This window comes from Mauremys reevesii, unplaced genomic scaffold (genome assembly GCF_016161935.1).
Source record: "Mauremys reevesii isolate NIE-2019 unplaced genomic scaffold, ASM1616193v1 Contig1, whole genome shotgun sequence".
Lineage (NCBI taxonomy): Eukaryota > Metazoa > Chordata > Testudines > Geoemydidae > Mauremys > Mauremys reevesii.
The window spans coordinates 2,797,360-2,811,060 of NW_024100715.1; the positions used below are offsets into that span (position 1 = coordinate 2,797,360).

A 13,701-nucleotide genomic window follows, 5' to 3' on the forward strand; every position below is an offset into this window, starting at 1 on the left:
CTAGAGTTCTTTCTCCTGCTTGTTTTATACCTGTCAAAACATGGGTTAGGAATTTCTTTAAGTTTGCCTGGTGGGTTGAATTATTCGGATTCCATTGGGGAGGGTTAGTGAGAGCTATCAAATCACGCCCGTGACCGGCAGCCTCCGCTGCCTCCCGGGCCCCCCTTAGGACCTGCTCTTTCTCCTCCGTGCGCAGTAGGCAATCTAAAAGTTGGCCCACGTCTTGCCAATCAGGATTATGAGACTGAAAAATAGCACGGAATCGCCTGTGAACGACGTCCGGGTCATCTCTGAGGCCAGGTGTAGTGTTTTGCCAGTTTATAAGATCTGCTGTAGTAAAAGGGACATGTACATAACGGTCTACAACCTCTCCATCTGTAGTGGGTACCGGGATGGTCCGAAGGGGTGCCTGGATTTTAACTGCATCCTCCCCATAGACTACTCCCTGTCTCGTACGAGATGGACTAATGGCGGTAGACAGAACAGAAGTGTACCCACTACCCGTCGCTCCACTAGTGGGTTCATTAACTTGAATTGTGGTTGCCTCAGTCTTCAGTGGGGGAATCACTGTCTTGGGCCCCGTAGACAAGGAAACCTGATCCGTCACAGCCAGTGATATTGCTGCCGAGGGTGGCCGCGGTCTAGAACAATACGGGGGGGGGGGGGGATCTTCCCAACAATCGGCTTCACTTGGGGCAGAAGCTTTTGGGAATAGGGGGTTCTGGATTTTTATCTTCTTTAAACGACGATGAGCCTCATCGTCCCACAAAAACCAATAGTCCATTTGACCAGGCGCTTGATTCTCTAATATCAGGCGCAAAGGAGTTAAATAAGTCAGAATATCAAAGGAGCCAAATTCGGGCCATGCAGTCCCCAGAGTTGGCCAATCATGGGTGCAAAGTTGTACAAAGCGCTTCCTTGATATACCTTTCTGAACACCGGGTAAAGGCCATTTACTTAACATATAATCTAAAGGGCTATCCTTAGGGGTTTTTTCCAGAGACCCACCCATCTGTCTGCTGACACTCAACCTGAAAAGAGAATTACTCAGAGATCAGTGGGAATTACAGTCTAATCCAGGTTTTTCTACTTCTATTACACTGTCCGTTACAGGGGGCGGGACAGAAGGATCACAATACAACCTCAGAGCTTCATCGCACACATGGCTTCCACTCTGAGGAATTACGAACGAGAAGTTTACTTCCGCCCACACACCTAATGCCCAAATGAACAGAGCAGAAAAACAACAGTAACCGGTTAAACAGAACAGAACAAAACCAGATAGTGTTTCCTTATCCTATTAGGGCTCACCTTATCGGAACACGAACCCCAGGGGCCGCGGTGAAGCAGAGAAAGAGGGGCTAAACACCCCGTTGGCGCCGTTCCCAGTTCGCCGCAGCCGTCTGGAGTCCAATGTCCGAGCTAGGAGAGTCCCATCTGGGTCGCCAAAAACTGTTACCGAAATATCGGGTCTGCCTAGCTGAGAGCCAATAACAGCCTGACAGGGATAAGGAAAAATGCTTCTTTCTGCAGAAGAAAGGAGAGCTCTGTAGTAGATACAGAAAACTCTACTGCACACAAGTTTCACAAGCTTTTTATACACTTTCAGACAAAGACCATGCCGTGTTAACACCTCATTGGTGGTCACTAAACCCCATAACACCGTTATCTGGTAAGGAAAAACTGGCTTAAAGCAGGATCTTTTTCTGCCTCTGGCAGCAAAAAAAAGATTAGTTACAAAGTTCAAGGTACTGTGTACGTGAGGCCGTTTGCAAAACTACTAAGGGAGGGGGGGCTACCAAATAGCTTTCACAGCTGGAACCCGAAGTAGAGGGCGGGCCTGGGTTCCCCCCCAATCCTCCCAACTCCTGATCAAACACAGGAGGAATTAACTTGGACTGGGGCTTCTACCAGAGGGGAAGGTTTCTGGGCTGTTTCCTGACCCACAGGGTGAATCTGTGAGGCGAGCAAATCCGCCGATAAGCGCAGGACCCACCAACGTAGAGGAAGTTGAAGCTGGACAAACTCAGACTGGGGATAAGGCAGCAGCTGTTAACAGTGAGCGTTAGTCACCCTCGGAACGATTTACCAAGGGGCGCGGTGGAGTCACTGACAGTTTTTAAATCACGATGGGATGATGATGTAAAAGCTCCGCTCGAGGGATTATTTGGGGGCAGTTCTAAGACCTGTGTGATGCAGGAGGTCAGACAAAATGATCACAGTGGTCCCTTCTGGTCTTGGGATCTAAGCAAAATGACAACCCAGGCCCAAGACGTGTGCGTCTTAGTGCCCTCTCTGGCCGGGATTCGCATGCAGAGACAGACACCCGGGATAGGACCATCTCTCACCACTGTGCCACTTGCTTATTTTCAGCCAGGAAGCCTCCCCGCTGCCCACGCAGCCCACCCCACGTCACTGCTGCGTGCCCGGATGGCTGGGTGGGATACCAAGGGAAATGCTTCTACTTCTCAGAGACTGAAGAGAACTGGAGCGCCAGCCAGAGCCACTGCTCTGCCCTCAACGCCTTCCTGGCTTCCATTGATTCCCTGCCGGAGCTGGTAAGGAAGAGACACGAACCTTCATAACCACAGCTAGGGACATGCCAGAGCCTGGCGCCCCCCGGAGGCCTAAGGCAGCTCCTAGATTCAAGGAACTGAATCCCCTGTGAAGCTGGTTGTAAAATGGAAATTCAGGGGCAGGATTTGACATTTTTTAATAGAAAAAAATTGATTTCCCCCCCCAACGTTTTTCATTTAATTTTCATTTTAGCTTTAAATGTCATTTCCATTTGGGATTCTTTTAAACTCCAAAACCTCATTTTTTCAAAATTTTGGGTTCCCTCCCTTTTTCCACATCGTTTTATACTGGAAAAAGGGAGAAAAAGTAAAAAAGTGCGGGAAAGAGGTGTGGAAACATACCTTTTAAAGGAAAAAAACCAACTATTTCCCAAACTTTTGCCAGCCTCTGAAAAATAAAGGCGTATTTTCATCAACAGTATATGCCTCACTTTTATCTATCTATATCTATGTAATTTAACCAGTAATAAAGACAAGTGCAAATTTCACGTAGGAAGGAAAAATCAAATGCATGAAGGCAAAATAAGGAATACCTGGCTAGGCAGTAGTGCTGCTGAAAAGGGTCTGGGAGTTACAGTGGACCACAAATTAAATATGAGTCGACAATGTGATGCAGCTGAGAAAAAGGCTAATCTCATCCCGGGGTGTATGAACAGGAGTGATGTACATAAGACTTGGAAGGTGATTGTCCCGCTCTACTTGACACTGGTGAGGTCTCAGCTGGATGCTGTGCCCAGTTCTGGGTGTCTCACTTAAGGAAAGACGTGGACAATTTGGAGAGAGTCCAGAGAGAGCAACAAAAGTGATCAAAGGTTGAGAGGACCTGACTTATGAGTAAAGGTTTAAAAAACTGGGTGTGTTTAGTCTTGAGAAAAGAAGACTGAGCGGGGACCTGATAAGTCTTCCAGTATGTTAAGGGCTTTTATAAAGAGGACACTGATCAGTTGTTCTCCGTGTCCACTGAAGGCAGGACAAGCAGTAATGGGCTTAATTTGCAGCAAGGGAGATGTAGGTTCAATGTTAGGAAAAACTTTGTAACTCTCACAGTAGTTAAGCTCTGGAACAGGCTTCCAAGGGGGGATGGGGAATCTGTGTAATTGGAGGTTTTAAAGAGCAGGTTGGACAAACACCCGTCAGGGATGGTTTAGGTTTATTTTGTCCTGCCTGAGCACAGGGGGCTGGATGATCATCTCTTGAGGTCCCTTCCAGCCCTGTGTTCTGTGATTCCAAAAATTGGGAAACTGTAAGAAAATGGGAGGCAACCCCCTAGTTATGAAACGGGGGGAGGAGGAAGTATTTGGGTTTTTTTAAATAAATTTTCCTGTGCGGGGGGAAATCATTTTGGATGAACCCCTTTGCCCTGTGCAGTTTGACTGGCAGCTCTTTGGGCGAGGGACCAGCTTTCTGTGTGTGCAGCACTTACCGCGTGGGGGCCCTGATCCCCGTGAAGCCGGCTGTAACACAGCTCAGGATATAATGTGTGTGTTCTTATCCACAGGATTTCATGCTGCACTATAAAGGGATCCCTTACCGCTGGATTGGCCTCCAGAGGGAACAAGGCGAGGGCCAGCCCTGGAAGTGGACCAATGGTACCATATTCAACAACCTGTGCGTCCCTTTTCCTCGTTCGCTTTCTCAGTATTAGGCGCAGAGAAATGCAACAAAACCCTGGGCTGGGTGGAGAACCGGGATTGGAAGTGAGACCTCAAGATCTTAAAAGCCTGATTCTCTACTGCCTGAGCTACAGGGCTAATTCTGGGGAGGTTGCACCTGTAGGAGACCTGTAGACCTCTTCCATAGCGTAGGCACCAGAGGAGGACAGAGAGCCCCACTCAGTTAATGTGGATGACATCAGTGGGACTGGTTGGAAAAATTCTTACTCAAAGTTTTCCCTTATGGAAAATATGGAAAATTTCCTGCAGGGAAAGGTGACTTTGGATGAGATTTTTCCATTGCGAAAATTGACTCAAATGTTTATTTTCAGTGAACTCAGACTGAAATATTTTCATTTTGGTTTGCCTGTGGGGCTGATGCAGCACATCATGGGAATTGTAGTTCTTGGTTCTTCTGGTTCCATTTGGCCCCAGTCTTTGACCAGACAACATTTCCCAGGATGCACTGCAGTGTCTCACTCGTGTGTGTTCTTCTGTGGTATTTTGGTGGTAGGAAGACACTGCAGTGCATCATGGGAGATGTAAAAAGAACAGGAGTACTTGTTGCACCTTAGAGACTAACAAATTTATTTCAGCATAAGCTTTTGTGGGCTACAGCTCACTTCTTCGGATGCATAGAATGGAACACAGAAGATATTTATACATACAGAGAACATGAAAAGGTGGAAGTACCCATACCAATTGTAAGAGGCCAATCAATTGAGATGAGCTATCATCAGCAGGAGGGAAACAAACCTTTGAAGTGATGATTGAGATGACCAGTAGAAGGTGTGAGGAGAACTTAACATTGGGAAATAGATTCAATTAGCGTAATGACCCAACCATTCCCAGTCTCGGTTTAAACCTAAGTTAATTGTATAATCATAGAATTCAAGATCAGAAGGGACCATTATGATCATCTAGTCTGACCTCCTGCAAGATGCAGGCCACATAAGCCGATCCACCCACTCCTTAAGCAAGCGACCCCTGCCCCATGTTTCGGAGGAAGGCGAAAAACCTCCAGGGCCACTGCCAATCTACCCTGGAGGAAAATTCCTTCCCGACCCCAAATATGGCGGTCAGCTGAACCCCGAGCATGCGGGCAAGACTCTCCAGCCATACCCTCTGGAAAAAGGCTAACAATATCCTATCATTGACCCATTGTACTAATCACCAGTGTGGCACTTAATTGACCTATTGACTAAGCCCGTTATCCTATCATACCATCTCCTCCATAAACTTATCTAGCTTAATCTTAAAGTCATGGAGGTCCTTCGCCCCCACTGTTTCCTTCGGAAGGCTGTTCCAGAATTGCACTCCTCTGATGGTTAGAAACCTTCGTCTAATTTCAAGCCTAAATTTCCTGACTGACAATTTATATCCGTTTGTCCTCGTGTCCACATTAGCACTGAGCTGAAATAATTCCTCTCCTTCCCTGGTATTTATCCCTCTAATATATTTAAAGAGTGCAATCATATCTCCTCTTATCCTTCTTTTGGTTAAGGAAAACAAACCGAGCTCCTCAAGTCTCCTTTCATACGACAGGCTTTCCATTCCTCAGATCATTCTAGTGGCCCTTCTTTGTACCCGTTCCAGTTTGAATTCATCCTTCTTAAACATGGGAGACCAAAACTGTACACAATACTCCAAATGAGGTCTTACCAACGCCTTATATAACGGGTCTAGCACCTCCTTATCCCTACTAGAAATACCTCGCCTAATGCATCCCAAGACCGCATTAGCTTTTTTAACGGCCACATCACATTGCCTACTCATAGTCATCCTGCGATCAACCAGGACTCCTAGGTCCTTCTCCTCCTCCGTTACTTCCAACTGGTGCGTCCCCAGCTTATAACTAAAGTTCTTGTTAGTCATCCCTAAATGCATAACCTTACACTTCTCACTATTGAATTTCATCCTGTTACTAATACTCCAGTTTACAAGGTCATCCAAATCTCCCTGGAGGATATCCCGATCCTTTTCCGAATTTGCAATACCTCCCAACTTGGTGTCATCCGCAAACTTTATCAGCCCACTCCTACTCTTGGTTCCCAGGTCAGCGATAAATAGATTGAATAAAATCGGACCCAAAACCGAACCTTGAGGAACTCCACTGGTAACCCCCCTCCAACCCGACAGTTCCCCCTTCAATACGACCCTCTGCAGTCTCCCCTTTAACCAGCTCCTTATCCACCTCTGGATTTTCATTTTGATCCCCATCTTTTCCAATTTAACCAGTAATTCCTCATGCGGTACCGTATCAAACGCCTTACTGAAATCAAGATATATTAGATCCACCGCATTTCCCTTGTCTAAAAACTCTGTTACTTTCTCAAAGAAGGAGATCAGGTTGGTTTGGCATGATCTACCTTTCGTAAATCCATGCTGTAATTTGTCCCAGTTGCCATCGGCCTCAAGGTCCGTAACCACTCTCTCCTTTTAAAATTTTTTCCATGACTTTGCATACTACAGATGTTAAACTAACAGGCCTGTAATTACCCGGGTCACTTTTTTTCCCCTTCTTGAATATAGGAACTATATTAGCTAATCTCCAGTCAAACGGTACAACCCCCGAGTTTAGAGATTTATTAAAAATCATCGCTAACGGGCTTGCAATTTCACTCACCAATTCCCTTAATATTCTAGGATGTAGATTATCCGGGCCCCCCGATTTACTTCCGTTTAGCTGTTCAAGTTTGGCTTCTACCTCAGATACCGTAATGTCTACCCCCATATCTTCATTCCCATCGGTCCCTCTATCACTATTCCTTAGCCCTTCATTAGCCTCATTAAAGACTGAGGCAAAATATTCGTTCAGATATTGTGCCATTCCAAGATTATCCCTAATCTCCACTCCGTTTAAAGTTTTAAGCGGTCCCACTTCTTCCTTCTTGGTTTTCTTCCTATTTATATGGCTAAAAAACCTTTTGCTATTGGTTTTAATCCCCTTCGCTAGGTCCATCTCCACCCGGCTCTTTGCCTTTCTCACTGCTTCCCTACACCCTCTGACCTCAATAAGGTAGGTTTCTTTGCTGATCCCTCCCATTTTCCACTCCTTGTACGCTTTCTGTTTTTTCTTAATCACCCCTCTGAGACGCTTGCTCATCCAGCTTGGTCTAAAACTGCTACCTACGAGCCGTTTTCCCTTTCTCGGGATACATGCCTCTGACAACTCCTGCAACTTCAACCTGAAGTAACCCCAGGCGTCATCTGCCTTTAGATCCCTAAATATGTTAGTCCAATCCACTTCCCTAACTAGTCGCCTTAATTTAGTAAAGTTAGCCCTTTTGAAATCGTATACCTTAGTCTCAGATGCAATTCTGATTATCCTCCCATTTATTTTGAAACGAATTAGCTCATGATCACTCGAGCCAAGGTTGTCCTTGGCTCGAGTGATGGCTCGAGCATGGCTGTTCTTATGAGGTTTGCTTGTAGATGTAGTCCAACTGGGAATCAGGACCTATAGGAGAGAACAGGGGTGGAAGAACCAAGAACTACAATTCCCATGATGCCTGGCATCAGCCCCACAGTCTATCTAATGGAAATGTTTTATTTTGGGTCGACCTAAATCATTTTTTGGAGAGAGGGGAATAGAATTTCCGTTGTGTGGGAAATTTAAATATTTTGACTTTTTGTCGCAAAACATGAGAATTTACCTCAGGATGGAAATTCCATTTGTCACCCACCTCTGTACACACGGTTTCTCCCTGCCCCCATGATGCACAGAAGCTGGGAATGGCCGACAGGGGATGGATTACTGGATAATTGCCCCGTTCTGTTCATTCCCTCTGAAGCACCTGGCACCAGCCACTGTTGGCAGACAGGATACTGGGCTAGATGGACCATTGGTCTGACCCAGCACGGCCGTTCTTATGAGGTTTGCTTACCCTGAGGTATTGCCTGATTTCCAGTCCAGCTGCACTAAGGTGTCCAGTTCTGGTCACCTGTATTCAAGAAAGTATCAGAGGGGTAGCTGTGTTAGTCTGGTTCTGTAGAAGTAGCAAAGAATCCTGTGGCACCTTATAGACTAACAGACGTTTTGCAGCATGAGCTTTCGTGGGTGAATACCCACTTCTTCGGATGCAAGCAGTGGAAATTTCCAGGGGCAGGTGTGTATATATAAGCAAGAAGCAAGCTAGAGATAACGAGGTTAGATCAATCAGGGAGGATGAGGCCCTGTTCCAACAGTTGAGGTGTGAAAACCAAGGGAGGAGAAACTGGTTCTGTAATTGGCAAGCCATTCACAGTCTTTGTTTAGTCCTGAGCTGATGGTGTTAAATTTGCAGATGAACTGGAGCTCAGCAGTTTCTCTTTGAAGTCTGGTCCTAAAGTTTTTTTGCTGTAGGATGGCCACCTTAAGATCTGTTATTGTGTGGCCAGGGAGGTTGAAGTGTTCTCCTACAGGTTTTTGTATATTGCCATTCCTAATGTCTGATTTGTGTCCATTTATCCTTTTCCTTAGAGACTGTCCAGTTTGGCCGATGTACATAGCAGAGGGGCATTGCTGGCATATGATGGCATATATTGCATTGGTGGACGTGCAGGTGAATGAACCGGTGATGGTGTGGCTGATCTGGTTAGGTCCTGTGATGGTGTTGCTGGTGTAGATATGTGGGCAGAGTTGGCATCGAGGTTTGTTGCATGGGTTGGTTCCTGAGCTAGAGTTACTATGGTGCGGTGTGCAGTTGCTGGTGAGAATATGCTTCAGGTTGGCAGGTTGTCTGTGGGCGAGGACTGGCCTGCCACCCAAGGCCTGTGAAAGTGTGGGATCATTGTCCAGGATGGGTTGTAGATCCCTGATGATGCGTTGGAGGGGTTTGAGCTGGGGACTGTATGTGATGGCCAGTGGAGTCCTGTTGGTTTCTTTCTTGGGTTTGTCTTGCAGTAGGAGGCTTCTGGGTACACATCTGGCTCTGTTGATCTGTTTCCTTATTTCCTCGTGTGGGTACTGTAGTCTTGAGAATGCTTGGTGGAGATTTTCTAGGTGTTGGTCTCTGTCTGCGGGTTAGAGCAGATACGGTTGTACCTCAGTGCTTGGCTGTAGACAATGGATCGTGTGGTGTGCCCGGGATGGAAGCTGGAGGCATGAAGGTAGGCATAGCGGTCGGTAGGTTTTCGGTATAGGGTGGTGTTAATGTGACCACCACTTATTTGCACCGTGGTGTCTAGGAAGTGGACCTCCCGTGTAGATAGGTCCAGGCTGAGGTTGATGGAGGGGTGGAAGCTGTTGAAATCATGGTGGAATATTTCCAGAGTCTCCTTCCCATGGGTCCAGATGATGAAGATGTCATCAATGTAGCGTAGGTAGAGAAGGGGCGTGAGTGGACGGGAGCTGAGGAAGCGTTGTTCCAGGTCGGCCATAAAAATATTGGCATATTGTGGGGCCATGCGGGTGCCCATAGCGGTGCCACTGATCTGGAGATATATATTGTCATTAAATTTGAAATAGTTGTGTGTGAGGATAAAGGCACAGAGCTCAGCAACCAGTTGTGCTGTGGCATCATCAGGGATACTGTTCCTGATAGCTTGTATTCCATCAGTGTGTGGGATGTTTGTGTAGAGAGCCTCTACATCCATGGTGGCTAGGATGGTGTTTTCTGGAAGGTCACCAATGCATTGTAGTCTCCTCAGGAAATCAGTGGTGTCACGGAGATAGCTGGGAGTGCTGGTAACATAGGGTCTGAGTAGAGAGTCCACATATCCTTGGGTGGCAGGCCAGTCCTCGCCCACAGACAACCTGCCAACCTGAAGCATATTCTCACCAGCAACTGCACACCGCACCATAGTAACTCTAGCTCAGGAACCAACCCATGCAACAAACCTCGATGCCAACTCTGCCCACATATCTACACCAGCAACACCAGCACAGGACCTAACCAGATCAGCCACACTATCACCGGTTCATTCACCTGCACGTCCACCAATGTAATATATGCCATCATATGCCAGCAATGCCCCTCTGCTATGTACATCGGCCAAACTGGACAGTCTCTAAGGAAAAGGATAAATGGACACAAATCAGACATTAGGAATGGCAATATACAAAAACCTGTAGGAGAACACTTCAACCTCCCTGGCCACACACTAACAGATCTTAAGGTGGCCATCCTACAGCAAAAAACTTTAGGACCAGACTTCAAAGAGAAACTGCTGAGCTCCAGTTCATCTGCAAATTTAACACCATCAGCTCAGGACTAAACAAAGACTGTGAATGGCTTGCCAATTACAGAACCAGTTTCTCCTCCCTTGGTTTTCACACCTCTACTGCTAGAACAGGGCCTCATCCTCCCTGATTGATCTAACCTCGTTATCTCTAGCTTGCTTCTTGCTTGCTTATATATACACCTGCCCCTGGAAATTTCCACTGCTTGCATCCGAAGAAGTGGGTATTCACCCACGAAAGCTCATGCTGCAAAACATCTGTTAGTCTATAAGGTGCCACAGGATTCTTTGTATTCAAGAAAGATGCACTCAGACTGTAACAGGTGCAGAGAAGTTCAGGTAGGATGCTCACATGAATGGAGAGTCTCCCTTCAGTCTCCTCTGATAAGGAGCTTGGCTGGTTGAGCCTAGCAAGAGGAGAAGGGTATCTCATTGCTCTGTAAATACCTCGGGGGTAGACACCTGGGCGGGAGAGGAGCTACCGAAGCTACAGGACAATGTTGACACAAGATCACACAGGAATAAATCTGGGGCTGGAAATTAGCAGGTTTCTGCCCATCAGAGGAGGGAGGTTCTGAAGCAGCCGCCCCATAGGAGCCGTGGTGCGACCCACCTAACTAGATAGAACACGGAGCCTGAGAAGTCTGTGAACAGGACGATATGCCGGGGTTGCCTGCCATAGCAGGGGGCTGGACGCAGTGACCCAGGAGCTCCCTTCCAGGCCTATGTCCCCTCACACACTGGAAAGACCTGCAAGAAACTTCACAACCTCCGTTTCCTGTTCTCAGTGAGCCTGATTTTCAGGTGCTCAGCGTCCACTGTGACATTTACAGCTAGAAGTGACTAGCCCAGGGTTGATTAGTAGCAAAGCCTGGTTGAGAACCCAGTTCCTCCGTGTCGTACACCACTGGACCACATCGCTTCTCCGTACGTGAGCAGGAACGGGAGCCGGCTGCCTCTGATAACCCCACTCCACTTCTCATTGCAGGTTTCAGGTCAGAGGGGAAGGGCAGTGCGCCTACCTGGATGAAAATGGAGTCAGCAGCTCCAGGTGCTACTCAGAGAGACATTTCATCTGCAAGCGGCCGGATGAGTGCTCTGGAAGGAAGCCAAGCGCTGCAGAAGGGGACACAATGTCTAAGATCACTTAAAGGGTCAATGCAGCCTCTTCAGTGGATGCAGAACTTAACTTACACATTCATCATCTCTTGTGCAGCATCCTACCTCTGCACCCATTGCTCCCTCCAGATCCCGGCTGAAAAACCATCTTTACAACGCTCACTTCACTAACTCTACTGCACAATAACTCCATACATCTCCCAAAGCCATATCTTTAAGTATCAAAGATTACAAATTGTAAGTAATAGGAAGGAAATGTGTTAGATTAGCTTTTGTTGTAGCTCGTGAATTCCCTTGCAGACTTAAATACTCTGTCCTGAGGCAGAGGAAAAAGAAAAAACTCCAGCTGCTCTCACCTTTTTCTTTTTTTTTTTTTAAAAAGTGTCCTTTTAAAAGAAACAAAACCTCCCTGGTTTTCAATCAGCCAAAAGAAAAAAAAAAGTCCATTTAATATCTGGAGGTCTGGGCTTCTGGTTCAAAATGATCCTACCACTCTGCCATCATGTCAGGGTTCCCGCCGCACTCTGAACTCTGGGGTACAGATGTGGGGACCCGCATGAAAGACCCCCTAAGCTTATTTCTACCATCTTAAACTTTCCTAAGGCACAAATCCTTCCTTGTCCTCGGATGAGTACTGCTGCCACCACCGAGTGAGTTAGACAAAGACTGAAGGAAAAGGACCACTTCAAGTTCCTGTTTCCCCAAAATATCCCCCCAAGCCTGTTCACCCCCTTTCCTGGGGAGGCTTGAGAATAATATACCAACCAAATGGGTTACCAAAGTGGGCACAGACCAGCACTTCAGTTTTTAGAACACTAAAAACCAATCAGGTTCTTAAAAGCAAAACTTTATTATAAAGAAAAAATTAAAAGAAGCACCGTTGTAAAATCAGGATGGAAGGTAATTTTACAGGATGATAAGATTTATAACACAGAGGACTCCCCTCTAGGCAAAACTTTAAAGTTACAAAAAACAGGGATAAACCTCCCTCTTAGCATTGGGAAAATTCACAAGCTACAACAAAAGATAATCTAACGCATTTCCTTCCTATTACAATTTGTAATCTTAGATGCTTAGTTCAGATATGGCTTTGGGAGATGTATTTTCCCTGCCCTGGTTCCTCGCTGACCCGGCGAGAACACCAGAAAGAGACAAAACAAAAACCACCACCCCCACCCCCAGATTTGAAAGCATCTTCCCCCGTTATTGGTCCTTTTGGTCAGGTACCAACCAGGTTATTTGTGCTTCTTAACACTTTAAAGGTAAAGGAGGGATTTTATGCTACCCTTAGCTGTACGTTTATAATGACCTCTGAGGATCGTTGCCTTGACGTGTTCCGATGAACCCCAGGGTTATGTCCTCTGGAGCCTAGTGCTCCTGGGAGGGTCACCCTAGATCAACTCGTAAAGCGGCGAGGGCCACATTACTCCAAAGAAAACAGCTGAGGGCCGAAACCCCCCCAGCCCTGCAGAAACAGCCCCCCCAGCACCTCCCGGCCCTGTGGAAACACCCCGCCCCAGCACCGCCCAGCCCTGCAGAAACAAACCCTCCTTCCCCAGCGCCGTCCCCACCAAAACAGCTGTGGGCCAAAAACGATGGTTGGGAGTGAGGAGGTGATACTTGATTTTAAATCAGCCAGGGGCTCCCAGCTGAAGAGGTGGCTGGGAGCCCTCAGGGGCAAATTAAAGGGCCAAGGGCTCCAGCAGCTGGGGGAACTCGAGCTTTGCGGGGCTGGGGCAGCGTTTTAAAGGTCCCAGAGCTCCTGCCGCTGAGGGGAGCCCGAGCCCTTTAAATCCCAGCCCCAGCCCATCCGCTGGAGCTGCGTCCGAGATTCAAAGGGGTCTGGGCTGCCGACAGCCGCGGGGAGGCCTGAGGCCTTTAAATCTCAGCCGTGGCTGGGAATCAAAGGGCTCTGGATCCCCGCCGCTGCGGGCAGCCCAGAGCCCTTTGAATCCCGGCCGCGGCTGAGATTTAAAGGGCTCTGGGCTGCCTGCAGCGTGCCATGTGCACGGGATTTAGAATCCCCCCGCGGGCCGCACAGTGAGGCTCCGCGGGCCGCATGTTGTGCGGGCCTGGCCTAGACGAACAGGCCTGCGGGGAGGTTCCAGACTAAAAACAATCCAGCGCAAAATGCTCATGAAAGCCTCGAAAATGAGCACATGAACCTCACCTGGATTAGGAATATTGGACCC

General features: G+C 47.5%; 1 protein-coding gene across 6 annotated transcripts in view; it reads left to right on the forward strand.

Moving 5' to 3' along the window:
• LOC120392393 (C-type lectin domain family 2 member D-like) overlaps nt 1-12,374 on the forward strand; it is a 97,109-nt gene extending 84,735 nt beyond the window's left edge. For 5 of the 6 annotated variants that reach the window (XM_039517116.1, XM_039517112.1, XM_039517111.1 and 2 more), the window contains 3 exons: nt 2,374-2,558; nt 4,075-4,165; nt 11,379-12,374. In XM_039517116.1, coding sequence (XP_039373050.1) covers nt 2,374-2,558; nt 4,075-4,165; nt 11,379-11,680 — 578 coding nt within the window. In that variant the 3' untranslated portion in view covers nt 11,681-12,374. Of the gene's footprint in view, nt 1-2,373; nt 2,559-4,074; nt 4,185-11,378 lie in introns of all 6 variants that reach the window. The other variant, XM_039517113.1, reaches the window with a different exon arrangement.
• Nucleotides 12,375-13,701: the final 1,327 nt, after the last annotated feature.